This window comes from Trichechus manatus, unplaced genomic scaffold (assembly GCF_000243295.1).
Source record: "Trichechus manatus latirostris isolate Lorelei unplaced genomic scaffold, TriManLat1.0 scaffold00091, whole genome shotgun sequence".
In the NCBI taxonomy this organism is placed as follows: domain Eukaryota; kingdom Metazoa; phylum Chordata; class Mammalia; order Sirenia; family Trichechidae; genus Trichechus; species Trichechus manatus.
In genome coordinates, this window is record NW_004444027.1 from 9,395,520 (window position 1) to 9,414,609 (window position 19,090).

The 19,090-nt window shown below is 39.9% G+C and overlaps 2 protein-coding genes across 2 annotated transcripts in view; both read left to right on the top strand.

Moving 5' to 3' along the window:
- The window catches only part of MTMR9 (myotubularin related protein 9), a 135,966-nt gene extending 126,665 nt beyond the window's left edge, over positions 1 to 9,301 (top strand). Inside the window, exon 11 of the mRNA XM_023736749.1 lies at positions 9,227 to 9,301. Within this exon, the coding sequence (XP_023592517.1) occupies positions 9,227 to 9,235 (9 nt within the window). The 3' untranslated portion in view covers positions 9,236 to 9,301. The remainder of the gene's footprint in view (positions 1 to 9,226) is intronic.
- LOC101361374 (L-threonine 3-dehydrogenase, mitochondrial-like) lies at positions 9,242 to 18,084 on the top strand. Its single transcript, XM_004382204.2, is given in 8 exon segments — positions 9,242 to 9,422; positions 11,813 to 11,855; positions 12,548 to 12,618; positions 14,179 to 14,328; positions 14,424 to 14,596; positions 15,695 to 15,785; positions 16,451 to 16,720; positions 17,604 to 18,084. Coding segments are annotated over 8 exon segments (1,119 nt in total). The 3' UTR covers positions 17,744 to 18,084.
- Positions 18,085 to 19,090: the final 1,006 nt, after the last annotated feature.

The window sequence follows — 19,090 nt, forward strand, 5'->3', positions numbered from 1 at the left end:
TATCCATCAAGTCCATCTGAGGAAGAGGCAAATGTGAGGGGTGGGCGGAGCAAGGAGCGCGGCACAGGTGGCTGCAAACAAGCCAAGGACCTGCAGATGGACGGTTGTCATGGCAATCGGAGCCCTCTGCTCCTTGACCTAGCGCTGACACTGGGCCGGCTTTCGCCGAAACAGAGGATTGGTGCGCTAGGGGGCGGGTTTGGGCTGTGAGAAGATAAAATTGCCCCACGACTTGTGCGCGAGATTGTTTTTTTCTGCTCGCTGTGGTCTGACTGCTGGCCTCGTGTGGCACCAAGACTCCAACGCCGCATTCGCAGCATCTCCGAGCGGCTGCTTGGGAAGGTCAGTCTGAGAGGTAGCTGAACGTTTCGCTGCGGCAGTTTTGGGTAGCGAAGCCGTTTTCGGAGCAGAGGCCCAAGTCTTGGAGCCCCCTCGTCCAGGGCTGGCGGGCGTTGGCGCGACCAGGGCGCGGCGCCGCAGACTCTGCGCTCCTGGGCGGGAGTTCGTGTCCTCAGCCGGCTCCACGGAGCTAGCAAGGTCAGCGCGGGGGTCCGGCGGTGAAGGGCCCAGGAGCAGCTGGGGTTGGGAGGGCGAGATACCTGGCTTCCTTCTACTTTTCTGAAGCCCCCCTTTCCCCCCTCCACCCCCCGCCCCCAAGCTGGGGAATAGGTGCGGGTAAGGCTCTTCTCATACAACCGGTTTAGCCAGTTGTCCAGGAAGCCATCTTCTGGGGAGGGTGGGATGCTACACGCTTTCCACAGGGAATCAACTGAGTCAGGGAGACGCATGTGCGGTTCCTGGCCTTGCGTCTTCTAGTGGCCCTTGCCCTGGGTGATCGGGTGGGCTCTCTCCCAGGCAGGTGTGGACGGGAGGAAGGGGACGCCGTCACCGCAGAAAAGCCGACCCCAGACATGCCCTGCTCACGGCAGAGTGCAGACCTCCCTCTGAGACCCTCTGGTTCACCTTTAGAGCTCCGAGGGTTTTCTTTTTTTCTTCTCACACTTTCTGGCTTTCTGATCATTCCCACGTAAAGAATCAGCTTGGCCTCTTCCCTGAGAGCCCAGATTTCCCAGCTCAGACATTGTGACCGTTCAAAAAAAGACCTTACGTTGATCGAGCCCTTGCATTGAGTGAACAGCTTGCTAAGTGTTTCTCACACATTGATTATGTTATTAATCCTCTCAACAATCTAATATGGTGGTACTGTTATTGTCCCCTCTATAAAACTGAGGAAACGACGTTTGTAGAGATAATTTACCCAAGCTTATACAGTGCGGAAGTGGTGGAGTCTGGCTTAGAACCCACCAAACTGGTCCCATGCTCTCTTCCTGGGGAGAGGAGAGGAAGAGCAGCACTGGGTGGCTGCTGGGAAGGTACCCCCTATGCAACCATAGGTGTGTTTACTTTTTGTCTTCTGTTAGGTACCTAGTAGTATCTCTTCTCTTAAAGGAGGCATCTGTGGTGGTGGAAAGAAAAAGCTTAGGAGTCAAAAGACCTGATTTCCTCTGCCTTCTTGGTAATTAATGTCTATCTGACTTTGGGCAGGTCACTTCATCCTGCAAAATGGGGGAAAGAGCCCACATTTCAGGGTTCCTGTGAAGATTAATATAAAGAGTTTAGAAAAGCATCTGTTTTGTCAACTCTCAATAGTTATGTGCCTAATTCTTCCTTTGGTTGTTACTATTAAGAGGACAAATTTATTATCATTTTAATGAACCAGAAGATTTAAAGCTGAGGTTGCCTGGCAGATGTATCTTGTTAATGTTATTGGTCTTTAAAGCAGAATACTACTAATGAGGTGGGAGAACCCAGGGGAAATAACGGTGGGCATGGTCAGCAGTGTCAGGTGTGTTTAGAAGTGGGGAGAGGGGCACTGGGGCCACAGAATTTGTCAAGCAGGCAACTGCTGACCTTTTGTGCGAACAGTTTCACTGGAGTGCAGAGAAGCTCCACTTTGAGGGTGAAGGAATAAAGGAATGGGGGAATTAAGAACACTCCTGGAGACCCCTGAGACTGGAAGGAAAAACATAAAGGCAGTAGGAGAACAATAGGCTTAAATAGGTTTATAAGCTAAGGGAAAAGACCCAGTGGAACAAGGGCTTGGGAATTTGGATGGAACTGGGATTTGGTAAGCTAATTTATCTACCTAAATTGACCCTCTAATAGACTGATTTGTCGAGACTAACATTAGTCTAAATTAATTTGCTAATTTTTCTGGACTAAAATGTCAAGTCTCTGGGGACAGCATTGCTCTCCAGTGGGTGAATTTTCTAGCTCCTCAGCAATATATGTATATACAGATAATTCGTTGTGGCTGGGTACTTTCAGTTTCATACTTAATGTGTTGAGGGCATCTTAAACGGTGTCTTTATTTACTGTCTCTATGGCTGAGAATGATTAGAGCTAGAAATTTTGGGAGATCTAGTGACTTAAGACCATTAAGGGAAACTGATAGTACATCCTTAGGAAAAGGTCTATTACATTGGCCTTCAATATTTCAAATAGGAGTTTCCTTTAATATTTCTGAAACAGAATGATCTATCTTCAGAGCAATCACAATTGAATTATGGTTTGTTTGTTTTTCTGAGAAACTGAGTAATTTTTTTCTGAGAACGGGGTCATTGTATTTTTTTGTGGTGTAGACAAGCCTCTGATATTTAGTTTCTCCTTATTATCTGCCTCTCAGACACAGTATTTGGTGAATACTAACATGCACTGCTAGGAATTGCTCAGCAGAACTCAAAGTTTTATAGGAAAGGCAGATATATTGCCTCTTGGCACCTAAAACCAACATGTTCAAAAGCAAATTCACTCGTCTTCTCACTTGACATGCTTCTCCAAGAAGCCCATTTATCCAGCAGCACAAATTAGAGACATCACTATTATCTTTGACTCTCACTAACCTGCCTACATCCAATCACCAGAGCCTGTTAGTTGAGTTCTGAATCTGTATCTCCATCATCCCTTCACTTACTGATGTCACTGCTGTCTTCTGCTGTTGTTAGTGCAGATAAGTGTATATGCTGGAAGATGGAAAAAAGCTGTATAATGACCACCCTAGAGAGGCCTGTGTTGGGGAGGTGCTCCGCTATTTATGGAGGAGAGTCTGTTGATTTCTTTCTTTTTCATCCCTTGCAATTAAAGTAAACAAGGAGAGAAAGTCTCCTGGACTATCATTTGATCCTTAATTAGCAGGGACTGGAAATCTTCTTGATGGTTTCTCTATAAAATTTAATTAAGTAGCTTGGCAAAGCAAGTTTTACTTTAGAACGGTTGTTCTCAAAGTATGGTGTGGGGAACTCTGGGAGAGAGAAGGCCTTGAGACCCTTTCATAGGGTCCGTGAGATCAAAACTATTTTTAAAATATTTTAAAAATGTTATCTGCCTTTTTGACACTTTTTCTCACAAGTGTACGGTGGAGTTTTCCAGAGACTCCATGACTTGTGATGAACTTTCCCTCTAATGGCTACTGAAATGTGTGCATATATTTTCTTGTGTTTATAGAATCTTCTAAGGTCATAGGTTTAGGGCGTAAATATGTACATCTTCAGAGATTAACTCTGTTTATTGTTAGCATTATCTGTGTACTTACTAGGTACTTTAAGTTGTACATGCTTTCATCTCTGTAATCTCATTTTCCTTTAATAAATCATTGCTTTGAAATCCAAAAGTTTTCCTTCTACCTACCCAGAAAAATGACAAAAAATATGTACGCTTTGTTGTCTTGATATGAAGCCTTTTCTAAAATTTTAAGTGGTATTTAAAATTTTATTCTAAAATCAAAGGATATTAATTTTTATGTATAATATTTCAGAATAGATTATTGGCTTAAACGAGATATATTAGAAGACTTGCTTTCCCAACTCACTGCTGCACCATCTACATCTATAGATGGAAAGGATGAAATGACATTATCAGAGGGTTCTCTGACTCAAGAAGGGAGGAATCTACTCCAAAGAAATGGATAAACTAAATAAGAAATAAAAATACAATGAAAGCTTTCCTCAGCTTTGTAGATGTTAGATCTACCTTATACCTTATATAACATATATAGATGTTATAGATTTACCTTCTGTGTCTTATGCCACAGAACCTTTTTAAATAGTATTATGGTAACATTGCCACATCATTTTGAGATGAACAATTCAGAGTCCTCTAGAGAAAACTGAACGTCTTATGTGTAGATATGATAAGCTCTTAAAAAGCCAAAAACTGTTACAGCTTTTCAAACTAGAAATAAAATAGCTACTGATGCATCTAACAGGATGTTATCAAACTGCATTGACTACAGAAACACACAGTAAAGGCTTGTTCAGATGAAAAAGTATTGAAAGAAATCATGGTACTGCACTTTGCAATGATACAGTAACTTCTTGAATTGAAAATTTAGCTGCAAACATGAAGACTAAGTTAGTATCCTGATTGTAGAAGTATAGTTTTCCCTACAAATGGAAACACAGTCATGGTTGGACTCGTCATTTTACTTGTATTGGTCTGGTATTTGCACCAAACCAACCACTGAAGAATATCTTATTTTAGTGAATGCTTGGCAGCAAACACAAGTGGCTCCAAAATATTCAAAGTGTTGAATAATTTTTTTTTTTTTTTCAAATTTCATGGTTTATTCTGAAACAGTTGTGCTGGATTTGCAATGATGATACAAAAGCAATGCAGGGTAGAACTGTTGGTGCCTTCGTACAAATCAAGGCAGTGGTACCTAACTCTACTAGTAGTCATTGCCATACACTCACAGTTTAAAAAAAAAAGCAAGCTTTATTTAACAATGTCCTTGATGGTTAATTTTACGAAATCTTGACCCATGAGTACACATCTTTTTAGTGTGCTGTGTGGAGAATGGGAGTGCCCGTAAAGCCCTTCTGCTGCATATTGAAGTATGATGGCTGTCTTCAGGTAGAGCACTTGGGTGAATGTTTGAGTTATGAGCTGAAATGGTCACTTTTTTAATGAAACACCATTTTTACTTGAAAGGATGACTGCTAGACAAACTGGGTATTCATACTTGGGTATTTACCAGACATTTTCTCAAAAATGAACAAGAGGAGTCCATCACTTCAAGTAAATAACTAATGGTATTTGTTGCCAGTTGTATCTGTCACTGTGAGCTTGACAGCTTCCTAATACTTAGAAATTTTCTGCTGAGGTCAGTGTTGATATTAATCAATATGACTTTTTGATGTTGTATAGTGAAGCGTATTAATATTCGGAAGATCTGCATAACTCACTGAACCAATATTTTCCGAAAGACCAACGCATAAAGTTGTAAAATCATGCAGGGGTAAAAGAGGTATTCAAAGCACAAGATAGACCAGTGGGTTTTAATCTAACAGGGTACAAAAGGTTCCTTGATATGGGTTCAGATTCTATACTGCAACTCACCTTTGAGGAACTACCGTTGCTGAGTGTTGGAGTAGGTGAATATCCAGAGCTACCTGAGAAGACTTAAAATATCTTCCTTCTTCCCACCACTTCTCTGTGTGACTTTGGTTTTTCTTCATATGATTCAAAGCAGCAACAAACTGATAGATTGCAGAAACAGATATGAGATCTCAGCTGTTGTCTATTAAGGCAGATGTCAAAGAGATATACAAAATGTTAAACAATGGCATTCTTCTCATTGAATATTGTTATGGAAAATATAGTTATGCTCATAAAATATGTTTATGTTAACATGTCCTTTGTTTTTAAATGAATTAATAATATGTTATAAATAATATATCTCAGTTTTGATTTATAATAAAGTAGATATTGATAGATATAACCCACATAAACAAAGCTCTTTGGAGTCCTCAATTTTTAAGAAAGGAGTCCTGAGACTAAAAGTCTGAGAACTGCTGACTTAAGAGTATTACATTTGATTTGGCAGTAGCAAGATGATAATCTTGAAATGGAAAAGCTACAAGCTGTAGATAGTTGGAGTTTTTTTTGCCTTTTTTTTTTTTTTTTTTAAATATCCATGCATTGTTAGTCAAAGCAATTTAGTAATAGAGGCTATAGTCCTGCTTGGTGGAGGGCTCTGTAGGGATTGTGGCTGCCAGGGTTAAATGTGGTAGCACAGTAAAGCACTCAGCCATTTGTGATTTATCCAAAAAAAAAAAAAAAAACAAAAAAACAAAAACCAAACCTGTTGCTGTTGAGTCGATTCTGACTCATAGTGACCCTATAGGACAGAGAAGAACTGCCCCATAGGATTTCCCAGGGGCGGCTGGCGGATTTAAACTGCCGACCTTTCGGTTAGCAGCCGACCGCCTAAACACATCAAATGTTAGCTGTTCATGACAGGGGAATAAGAAGAACAAACTCAATTATGAATTACCTACATTGTTAAACTAAAACACTTTATATTCAATTAAGTATTTGCTGGGTGCCTACTTCATGCTATTCCTTGTGGGGGAAAGAGAAGATGAGTAGAGTTGTACCTATTTTGTATCATCAGGGTTTGACTTTTCCCTTACACTAGTATCTTCAATCTGAAAAAAGAAAAAACAAAACAAAAATTTTTTAGCTACTGGCCATTTATTATGTTGCTTTTGGGAATTGTCTATGAGTTTCAAATGTTCTGGTAAATCTAGTCATTTCTTGGCTTGATCCTCAATATTCCCTTGAACTTATTGAAATAGATGACTGTAAGAATAAAAGTTCTTCCCTGGTCTCAAGGGGCCAACAGTGGCCAAAAGGATGATTTTCCCAGAGGAGTTGTCTGAGGGATGCTGGTGTAGAAGCTCAGGCTTTTCCTGTAACGTGACCCATCCTGTACATCTCCCTTCCAACCCTGGCCTGGCATAGTGAAGCCAGAAAGACACTGACAGGAGGATTCTCTTCTACTGGCTTGTTTTGAAATGTTAAACCAAAAAAAAAAAAACCAAACCCATTGCCATCAAGTCAATTCCGACTCATAGCAACCCTATAGGACAGAGTAGAACTGCCTCATAGGGTCTCCAAGGAGCACCTGGTAGATTTGAACTGCTGACATTTTGGTTAACAGCTGTAGCTCTTAACCACTATGCCAATGCCCCTGGTGCTTTGTAGTACTGCCTCTGGTGCTGGGGACTGGGCTGGGAGTGGTGACAGTGCACCTGGTGGGCGGAACCATTGATCAGCAGAGGCCCCAGGGGCTCCACCTGCCTTATTTTGGTGTAGTAGAGAATAAAAACCCCATGACCCATAAAGGGTGTTAAAACACACATTTTTAGAGGCCTGTATTTTCTTTTGTTTTCTCTAATTTGGGCTTTGATGTGATTAGGGAATGTACCTCTGGCATTTTAACTTAGAGATACTGTTGTTTACTCAAGGCACTGAGTTAAGTACAAGGAAGTTCAGATTTTTAACTGGAAATGCCTTATCTGGGGCCTGTTCACTTTTTCTCCTTTTATAATGCAAAATATAACTTCGTTGAGATCTTAAATCTGTTATCTCTTTGTGAGGTGGGTGAGGCATGAGAATTGGCTTTGAAGGTTAATCTACCAGTTGGGTTACAAGAATCTTAAAATTGATGAGAAGGAGAAGGTAATCACCCAGGACTGGCCACAGGGCTGTGTAGTGTGGTAGGGCCTGTCTTTAGGGAGAGTGGGGAAGTTTGTGTCAGAATCAGCAAAGCAAGCTGGGTGTCTCTGATTTACTTTTTGTGAGATGCTTGCCTGGGTGTTGGCTGCAGAATGGGGAAGAAGTCCTATATATGTGTCTGGTCTCCAGCCATATGTCATTGGACCTTCTTGACCTCTGGATGGCAGAATTGATTTCATGGTAAATCAGTAGTAAAGCTGATAACCAAGAGGAGCTGAAACCAAACCAAACCTGTTGCCAACTCGAACTCATGGTGACTACATGTGTTACAAAGTAGAATTGCTCATAGGGTTTTCTTGGCTGTAATCTTTATAGAAGCAGATTGCCAGGCCTTTCTTCTGAAGCACCACTGAGTAGGTTTGAACCATCAACCTTTAGGTTAGTAGTCAAATGCAAACTATTTGTACTACCCAGGGACCTAAAAGATAAGCTAGGCTTAAATATGTGTAATCTTTGAAGAAATTGTGAAAATGAATTAACATTGAATACAGGATCCTTCCTAGAGAGATGACAATAAAATAAAAATTATTCACAACTTACTAAATTCTGCTCGTGGCCTTTTTATCTTAACCATCTGCTTTCCAGTGTGGCTCATACTATAAACAATCTGAGTGTTAGCACAAGGCATTCTGGTGGCACAGTGGTTAAAGCACTCGGCTGCCAGCCAGAAGGTAGGCAATTTAAACTCACCAGCTGCTCCAAGGAAGAAGGATGTGGTAGTCTACTTCTGTAAAGAGAACAGCCTTGGAAACCCTATGGGGCAGTTCTACTCTGCCCTACAGGGTCGCTATGAATCTGAATTGACTCCATGGCAAAGGGTTGATGAAATACCAGCCAGATCAGGGTGTAGCCCACAGGGCTGCCAATCACCCATTATCTCAGCAACACCTCAGAGGCCAAGTAAATGAAATATTTCTACATTTTTCATTTTACAACACATATGTAGCATACATGGTAGGACAGTCCCCAGTCCTGTGACAGCCATTTGCATTGGGCACAGAGCCGTGTGTTATTTAATCTGAGACCTACTTACACCCTCAGATGGTGTGTGGACAAATTGATAACAGTTATCGTCAAGATTTAAAATCTTGGTGCTTGTAGTGATTATGGCTGTCTGTACAGACTGATCTTTGTTGTTATGTTAAATCTCAGTTGGTATGTCAGCACTATTTGATTTCAATTCTAAATTTCTGTTTGGCCTTTGTTTGCATGGACTTTATGTGAGCAACATTTTATCCCTTTCTCTATCACAGTGCCTGGCTCATGGTAGGCACTTGACTAGCTTTCTCTTGACATACTCAGCAGTCTCTTTACTTTGGTTCATGGATCCAAAAATATGGCTTTGCTCATTAGCTAACAATCTTAGTGCAGTATCAATTTTTGTGGAAGAGTTTGGTTTTTGAGGGGCTAGAAGAATAAACAGCTATGTAACTGCTCCTTTTTTTTAATTTAATTTTTTAAAATAATATTTAATTCTTGTTGAGAATATACACAGCAAAACCCTCTCCTATTCAACAGATTCAAGACATAATAATCAGTGATATTGGTTACATTCTTCACATGTGTCAACATTCTCATTATTTCTGTTCTAGTTGTTTCACTCCCATTGACTTAAACTCCATTCTGCTCCTTTTTTTATTTACAGAGTATTTGAAAGAAAATGCCAATTATTAGGACTCTGAGTCAGGTTGGCTGGATGTTGCCGAACCCAGTATGTGGCTGTCGGACGTGTGTGGTACCTCTCAGGTTTCTGGGCTTCTCCCTTTGGCAAATCCCAGCAGATGCCAAGTTCTGCTCTATTTCTTTCTCTGAGACAGACCATCCACGTGTCTTAATCACAGGTGGGTTTTTTCCTTTTTCCGTATTTGTGGCATGATTCTTATTTTCTGTACTGGTTATGTGTGACTGTGCATTCTTTTTGGAATGTCTCATATGCCATCAGACCCTCCTTATAATGCTTGTCACTGTTATATATAATTCAGGAAAAATGTGTTTGACTAGATTACATCCAGATTGTGTATTTATAAACTATGAAAAAGATAGCAGAATGAGGTATTTAATAATATACATTTTTTTAAATTAGAACAATTAACATTTATTAATCAGAAAGAAAAACTTTTCCAGTGTTTGTTTTCTCCAAAATATTACAAATCCAAAATCCTTATTTAATCACTATTGTCAGCGCTTCGTTTCCTTACCATAATTTTTTATTGTCTGAAAGGACCTGGAAACCTGAGGACCAAAAAATTGCTTTGGAACTAGGCTCCCCTTCCATGGTAGGATAGGCCTGGGGAGTTGACAGTTCATGGACAGGTAGTGTGAAGGGACTAGAACATTGATTCTAGAGTCAGACAGATCTTTTCTTGGCCAAATTCCTCAACCTAACTTCAGTGTCATTCATTGTGAACATTTACTGCAGGCTTGTGTGTTGGAGGTCTGAGATGAGTTTCTGCCTGTCCAGCGGGACTCGCCACCACCTGTCTCATCATCACAGACTCACTCCTCAATACTCCTCACCTTGCTTACACATAACTCCTGGTTCTGTACCCTCCTTCCTCCAGGCCTCACTCTAGCACTCGATAATTACTCCAGCATACCCAAGTTGGCCTCTGAGTTGACTGACACGTTTTATTTTCCTCTTCCTACTCACCAGATTTTCTTCCCTTGTTACACATCATTATCCTTCTTACTTTCCTCACAGTTTCTTTGTGTTTCACTGCCTCCTTCTCGTCTCTCACTGTAAATGGTTTTCAAGGTTAGTCATTTTCCGCTCTCATTTACTCACATTGTTGTCTGTGTGTATGTGTGTTTTATTCTCTTGCGACCTCCACTAATGGAGCATCTTCCAGAATTAAATACTAGTTTTGGTGGTTTTTGTTTTAGTCCTATGTTAACAAATACCTACAGGTAATCCCACTTTCTGTATCTTCCTGCCTCAGTCAATTGTTCCTAAATGAAACTGACTGTTGTACTCTTTCCAAGTGTGCTGTTGGCTCCCTAGCTCTCCCATTTCTGTCAGTGGCATTGTTCAGCCTCCAAATTGGAGAGCTATAATATTTATTTTTAATTTTTTTAGTGATTCCTTGTCTGTTCAGTTACCTGCTCTTTTTTCAAATGGCTTCTTGGTTTGTCCCACCCTCTCTCTCTTTTCATGTCCCAGTCCCGTTCTAATGGAGGGTGGGTTTCTGGATAGTTACCTGGTACTGCCCTAACGAAGGAGCCCTGGTAGTGCAGTGGTTAAGTGCTTGGCTGCCAATTGAAAGGTCCATCGTTCAAGCTCACCAGCAGCTCGACAGGAGAAAGATGTGGCAGTCTGCTTCTGTAAAGATTACAGCCATGGAAACCCTGTGGAGCAGTTCTACTTTGTCCTTATAGAGTCGCTATGAGTTGGAATCGACTCGATGGTGATGGGTTTCATTTTTTTTTTCCTTACTGCCTCAACAAAAACATCACAAGTGAATGGCTTTAAAGAACAGAAATTTATTTCCTCACAGTTCCAGAGGCTAGAAGTCTCAATTCAAGACATGACTATAGGGGAAGGTCCTTCTTTGTCTTTTTCAGTTTCTAGTAGCTGACAGCAATCTTTGGTGTTCTTTGGCTTATAGACTGTTCCTCAAATGGTCTATTCCCCCTGTGTGTGTGTCTATCTGCATCTGTTTTCCTTTTTGTAAGATACTACCCAGAAGTGATTAGGTTTAAGACCGACTCTAATCCGGCACGGCCTCATTAATATAACAAAAGAAAACCCCTATTTCTGAACAGGGTCATATTTATGGGTACAGGGGTTAGTACAGCAACATCTTTTTAGGGGACACAGTTCAATCCATTAATATCAATCCATTTTTTGGCGTTGAATGTTTTGGCATCTGTAGTAGACAGACAATGCTTCAGAATACTGAAGGCTGTATGTGAATTCTGACCCAAAGAGCGATTTTCTCTTCCAGTGTCCTTGCTTACCCTCTTCTTCTCTGCCCCTCCATCCTGGAGACAGTCTTGTCTCTGAAGTCTGTATTGACTTCTGTACTAGCTTGAAGGAGGTAATTTAATGTTCTAAGTGCCGTGATATGTTGCTTGGAAGTGTAAGAGGAAGCAGTAAGTACATCAGGTCAACCTAGGATTTTACCTAACTAGCTAAGAATGAAAAATAGCCTAATTCAATTATTACATTCTGGGAATAATTAAAATTGGTTAAGATTTGGATTAAAGTTTCACTTTTTTCTTCTTCACTTAGGGGGTCTTGGCCAGCTTGGAGTGGGGCTTGCTAACTTTTTGAGGTAAGAGCTCTAAACTTGGAAATTAAAAATCCAAGTTTTAAGTATGTGAAGCTTGTCTTTGGCCTCTTTTAACCATATCTTCTCTCTCTCCTTGTCCCTTACTATTTTTAAGATGTCGTATCTAAATGGCTTTTAAAAATACATTTCATTTTTGTCTTCTTATGTCAAAGACATGTCGCAGGTCCTTGATTTTATGTCTCCCATCCTAGTTATTTGCTCTGTCTCTTTTCTAACTTAGGTAAAGTGAAACATGTATTGAAATGAATCCTTGTGTAGTTTTTGTTTGCAAGTAGAGGAAAGTGCATGTAGAAATTGGAAAGGAACAGTGTGAGATTTAGAGAGAGTTTGATGAAAGGGTAAAAGGGTAAGAAGAGAAAGGAAAGAGAAAAATGAGGAAAGAGAGGTAAAAACTCTAGAAGTAATGGGAAGAAACTGGTGACAAATATAGGGGTGACAAATAGGGTGAGAATAGAAATAGAAGACAGGGACGTGGGTAGAGAATGAAAGGCTTGAGAGTGGCAAGAACTAAAGGTGTACGTGCTGGGGAAGACAGAGAAGGTTGGAGGAGAGGTATGAAAAGGAGAGATTTGGAGACTGATAGGAAATTAATAATTCCTATTTAAATGATTGTTTTCATAGGACCAGTTATATCCTAAATGTTGCCAACTGGTGTGTTTTGATTTTTTCTTTAGGAAACGATTTGGAAAGGACAATGTGATCTTGTCTGATATAAGGAAACCCCCCAACCACATCTTCCATAGTGGTAGGAGATCAATATGCATTGCTTTTATTTTTAATTTTCAGAATGCACTTAGAAAGGCTGTTCATGGAATCAGTGTGTGCAACAGCTTATGATCAGGTTTGTGAATTAAAGAGAAATTATTGAGGTCCAGCTGTGTTGCTTATTTTTGCCCTTTTCAGTTCTGTAAAATCTCTACAGTAATACTACTGACACAAGAACATTCTTTTGAACCTGAAGTCAAATTTTAGAATAATGTCCAAAAATTTGATTCTTGTCCTTTTGAGTTTTTAGTTAACTTATTGGCTCAGAGAAAAAATAAAAATCAAGGGCTTCTATAATGAGGAAAAGGATCTTTAAGCATTTAGAGATATTTGAGCCTTGTATTTCAATGTAAAAGGAGCTCTGGTGGCACAAACAATTAAGCATTTGGCTGCTAACTGAAAGGTTGGCAGTTCAAACCCACCCAGCAGCTCCACGGGAAAAAGACCTGGTGATCTCCTCCCATAAATATAACAGCCAGGAAAACCCTATGGGGCAGTTCTACTCTGTCACATAGGGTCACTATGAGTCAAAATCAACTTGACAGCACCTAATAACAACAACAATTTCAATGTAGAATTGCTATTAAACACACAAAAAATCTCAAACTTCTATAGTCAAGTTTTCTGTGGCCTCAAAAACATTTTTATAATATCTCCTAGTTTTGTCTTGTTCATTGTAAGCCTTTGCTACTTTCTATGGGGAAAATTGCTATGTGACAAAATTAGCTCACATCTAATGTAACTGGGTATGTTTTATGGTTCTTCTATATCAAGGGATGTGTGTGTGTGTGTGTGTGTTTAACTTGATTTCTCTAATATGTAACTTTTAAGTAGAATTAAATACCTCTGTATATATACCAGTTATCATCCAGTTGATTCGTAACTGTGCTCCGAGGGGTTTTTAATGTTGGCATTAATAGCACTGACTCTGGGGCTGGCTCTGGCTGCGGCTGCCTGGGCTGTGATTTCAGTTCTTCCACTTGCTCTCTGTTTGGTCTTGGTGAATTACTTAACATCCCTGTGCCTCAGTTTCCTCATCAGTAAAATGGATCTATCTTAAAGGCTGTGTGACAGTTAAATACACATAAAGTCTTAGAACCGTGCCTGGCATGGTTAAGTACTATATAAATGTTAGCTATTACTAACTATAAGGAGCCCTAAGTGGTGCAATGGTTAGGTGCCTGGCTGCTAACAGAAAGCTTGGTGTTTTGAACCCACCTAGTGGCTCTGCAGGAGAAAGACCTGGTGATCTCCTGTAAAGATTACAGCCAAGAAAACCCTATAGGGCAGTTCTACTCTGTCACATGGAGTCATTATGAGTCAGAATTGACTCGACGGCACCCGACAACAGCAACATTACTAACTATACAGTAGCTGTGGTGTGTTACTCTTCTTTAAGGAAACGTGCTGCCAAGTGTCCAAGTGGTTTTGGTTTCAAACTGATGTTAGGAATTTACAAGTTAAAGAGGGGGAAAGGTCCATTTAGCTTTCAAACTCCAAACTTTTTCATTTCTGTGGTTCAATATTGTGCTCTTCATAGGCCCATTCATTTATTCCGATATTCTGGATTACAAGAATCTTCGCGAGATAGTGGTAAACAACCGAATCACCTGGTTGTTTCATTATAGCGCTTTGCTCAGTGCCGCCGGAGAAGCAAATGCATCTTTGGCGAGAGCTGTGAATAGTAAGCGTCTGGATGTTGTCCAATACGATCTATTGGCCAACTTTTCTAGTTCTCTGGTAAGAAAAGATTTTTCAGGTTATGATAATGTCTGTTCATTTCAGGACTGCATCATGTTCTGGATGTTGCAGTAGAACACAATTTGCGATTGTTTGTGCCTAGCACAATTGGAGCCTTTGGACCTACTTCTCCCCGGAACCCAACCCCCGATCTCTGTATTCAGAGACCCAGGACCATCTATGGTGTGTCCAAGGTCCACGCGGAGCTCATGGGAGAAGTAAGCATTGCTTGTTGGCAAGACTGGTTGAATAAACCCTGGGCAAAATGATTCAGTGTTTCTTTTTGCATTCTTGTTGTCTGAAATTCCTGCTAAACTCATCCTTGGGGGTACTTTCCGCCTCCCGCTAGGCCACAGAGATATTCATTCAACTCATTGTGTTTGCCAAGGGTCAGGTGCCTGTAGCTCCTGAAGAACTCCTCATCTCTCAGCTGTGGCAGGGGCTGCCTTTTCACAAGCAGATAGTAATAACTCATAACACTTCCTAAATCAGGTGCCCCTCGAATGGCATCCCCTCCTTCACTTGCTGTCAGTCTTTGTACTGCACCATCCTTTCAGGCTCCCAAGCTCAAAATACTGTTATTGATGGTTAATGCCCCTGGGTGGTGCAAACTGTGCATGACTACTAACCTAAAGGTTAGCAGTTTGAACCCACTCAGTGGTGCTGCAGAAGAAAGGCCTGGCGATCTGCTTCCATAAAGACTACCGCCAAGAAAACCCTATGAAGCAGTCCTACTCTGTAACACATGGGCTCGCCATAGGCAGAATCAACTCAACAGTAACAGGTCTGTTTTTTTAATGGTTATTATTAAACCTTTTATTATGGAAAAACTTTGGACATCTATTTGGTTTTATTTGATTTTTTAATACTTTTTGTCCTGAAAACTCTATTGAGATTTTCAGTCAGTGTCTGACCTTTCAAATGATGTTTCATAGATGTTGCTCTCTTGTCTTCCACTGTTGTCCCCTCTACTCTTTCTAATGCTGCATTGCAGAAACATGCTCATAGAGAATTATTTACTAAAATGAGTAGTGCATCCCCTCCAAAGAAAGGTTGGAAACCACTACTGTAGGCTGATATATTATTTACAGTGCTGATGGAAAAAATGTATCACTGAAACAGTGATTCTTTGAAAAGAAAAACCCAAGAGCTGTTTATTAAAATTACTGACTCTTAGAAATTCTAAAGTCTTCATTTTCTTTAGGAGTATTTTAATATAACTGCAGGGAAGGATATTTCAGAAAAAGGCTCTTTCTTTGCATTATTCTATCTGCTTAAAAAGATTATATTTAAAATAAGTTTTATCTTTTTCATAGTACTATTTTCATCAATATGGGTTAGATTTTTGATGCCTGAGATATCCTGGAATCATTTCAGCCAACTCTCAACCTGGAGGAGGAACAACTGGTAAATGTTCTTTTTTTTTTCTTCTGTATATAATAAAATAGGCCTTTTCATTGCTAGGAAGTCTTTCATGGTGAATGAATCTGCTCTCTTTTACCCATGTCTTGGCAAGAAACTTCAAATCCTCTCCAGGACATGCATCTGAGATGCTCATTGAACCCTACTGACTTAAATTTGCTAAGGGCAACAGATGTCTGTGTTTGCACATCCAGCGAGATTTGCCAACCACAATGTTGAAATCACACATATAATATTTGAGAACAAATTTACTAATAATTTAGGAAGACACCAAACAAGAAGCAGCCTCTTGTCTTTGATACAGCCTTTGTTTCTTATTACAAAGATGTGCTATTAAAATGATCTCTATTCACTGTACACTATAAAGGAAAATAAACATTTTTTTTTTGATTCAACACACATTATATTCAGCAAATCCTGTACCAGGGGTCCTGAGATACAATATAAAAAATACTTAACAAAATCTGAGGGATTTTAAAGGAAGCTTTGGTTTTGATTACTTTTTAAAAGCTTATACCTTAATAAAGTAGTTCTCAAAGTGTGGGCTGGGGATCCCTGAGACCCTTTCAAGGAATCCAAGAGGATTCTTAATCCAAAGGTTTTGTTCATTATTTTGGTGTAAAAAACCCACAGGCAGAATTTTCTTTCAGACTATGCAGTCCAGATTTTCCATGATGCCACAAAGAATGGCAAATTTGAGTGCAACCTGAAACCGAACACGAGACTCCCAATGATGTATATTGATGACTGCCTCAGGGCCACCCTGGAAGTCATGGAGGCCCCAGCAGAGTCTCTCTCTATGAGAACGTACAACATCAATGCCGTGAGCTTCACCCCCAGGGATCTGGCCCAAGAGGTTCTCAAGCATGTACCGGAATTCCAGATCACATACAACGTGGATTCTGTTCTACAGGCCATAGGTTGGTACATCATTGCAGACTGCCTGAAAACCCAAATTAAGCTTTGGCCTTCACTGTGAGTCCTTTGAGGGTATAAATGGTGACAGGATAAGTAGAACACAGCTCTTTCTCCAGAATGTGTTAGGGCCCATGGAAAGCGTGGGTGAGCATGGGACCCATCCTTCCCTGAAATGAGCCAAAGACAGCAGATGCTCTGATTTTGCAGAATGATGTCTAAAGTGGGTGAGATTATTTCATTCCAAATAAACAGTTTGTTAGCCTTTCACCCTCTTTATAGCTTAAACACAGGGCAAGCAGAAATGGAAGCAATTGGGGTAATATGAAAACATTTCTGGGTTTTCAAATACTGAGATTCTACCACTTTATGACCTTGAACACTTTTCTGAGTATATTTCCTAATCTATAAAATAAGAGCCCTACCTTACAAGATTGTATGAGATTTTAATAATTTGTGAAAATTCACAGTGTCTAGCAGTAGATGTGTAATACATTTTTTTAATCTAAGAAGACCATTATATGCATGTAACAGCAGCTCTGTTCTACTCAGAGAGGGAATTTCCTTTTTGGTACTCTGATAAACCTTTATATAAAATGTTCTAGACCTTTTTGTAAATCTACAGCCCGGCTAACTTAAGTTTGTTGTTGTTACTGTTAGTTGCCATCAAGTCTATTCCAACTCATGGCGACCCCATGTGTGCAGAATAGAACTGCTCCGTAGGGTTTTCAAGACTAATCTTTCAGAAGCAGATTGCCAAGCCTGTCTTCCGAGACACCTGTGGGTGGGTTTGAACTGCCAATCTTTAGACTAGTGGTTGAGCGCTTAACTGTTTGTGCCACCAAGAGACTCCTCTAACTTAAGCTACTCTTCCATATCTTTTCCTAGCGGATAGTTGGCCAGTGAACTTTGATGACAGCAATGCTCGGAAGGACTGGGGGTGGAAACACAATTTTGATCTTCCAGAATTGGTGATGAAGATGTTGAACTTCCAGGGTTCTGACACCAGGGTTGCCCAAGCTAACTGAAGTCACCAAAAGGAAGAACATCTGTATCCTGGACAGCTGTCAAGGGAAAACTATAAAGTTAATTATGTTGTAGACCCCAAGGAACCTAAATTATTTGAACTTGAAGGACTAATTGTACTTAACTTTGGCAGCACATATTAAACTGCTAAATGGAGAATGTAGTTGGCATTAAGCATTTTAAAAATGCTTTAAGTTTGGTGGTAGGACTTTAAAATCTTTGCTATTTGCCTAATCTTACACAAATATACATATAACAGAATGAAGACAATAGTTTCCATTTCTTTATTAAGATGAAGTTACCATTTTTTGGGAAGAAGAAAGTATGTGACATTTGTATTAATTAAATTTAATTAAATGTGACTCCTAACGCCATTATTCTCTTGACTGGAGACCAAAGATTACATTTTAAAGAATTTCAAAGATAATATCCTAATTTAAAAGTATCCCATCAAAACATAAAAAAAGCTTGGTATATTAATCCCATGTTCATAATGTTCAAAAAATTTTAATGCTTCTTACCTCAAGATTTATAACTTCTTGTTTTTCTGTATGAAAATCTGTAGGAAATTGAGAATATCAAGGACGATCTAACTATTAAAGGGTAGCACCTCTATTATTCTTATTGCCCTCATTTTAGTGAGATAAATGGTAACTCCACAGTACTACCACCAGTTGCTGACTCTGACTCATGGTGACCCTATGTGTGTCAGAGCAGAACTATGTTCCATAGGGTTTTCAGTAGCTGATTTTTTGGAAGTAGATCACCACGCCTTTCTTCCAAGATACCTCTGGCCGGATGCTAACCTCCAGCCTTTATGTTAGCAGCTGAGCATGTTAACCGTTTGCACCACCTAGGGGCCCCTAAGTGGTAAATACCAGGAATGTAATTCCCTTTGCTGTGTTTCTGGGCTCCACCTCTTCAGACTGACAATAAATAGGGGATGGGAGTCTCTAAGTGCCACAGGTAATTCTAATCCAGCTAGAACCCACTCGACGAATTCCAAACCCTGTTTTCTGAAGAGTTCTTTCTTGTTACAGCCTTTTCAATTACTCTTAGACTGAGCCTTCAAAAGAACTACTCTAAACTCTCTGATGCAATTACTGTGTAAGTATATAGAGATGAGCTTTTTCCAGCTACCTCAGTATGTCTACATGTGAAATCACTAGAAAGTGAATTTTGCAATTCCACAGATTAATCACAGATATATTTGACAATAGCTGTCAAGGGTTATAAAACATTTATATTATGATCTTAATGAAAACAAAATGTTATGCATCTGGAACTTTTGACTGTTAGGTACAAATATGATTTTTTTGGAAGACATAACTGGGTTTAAAATCTATTTA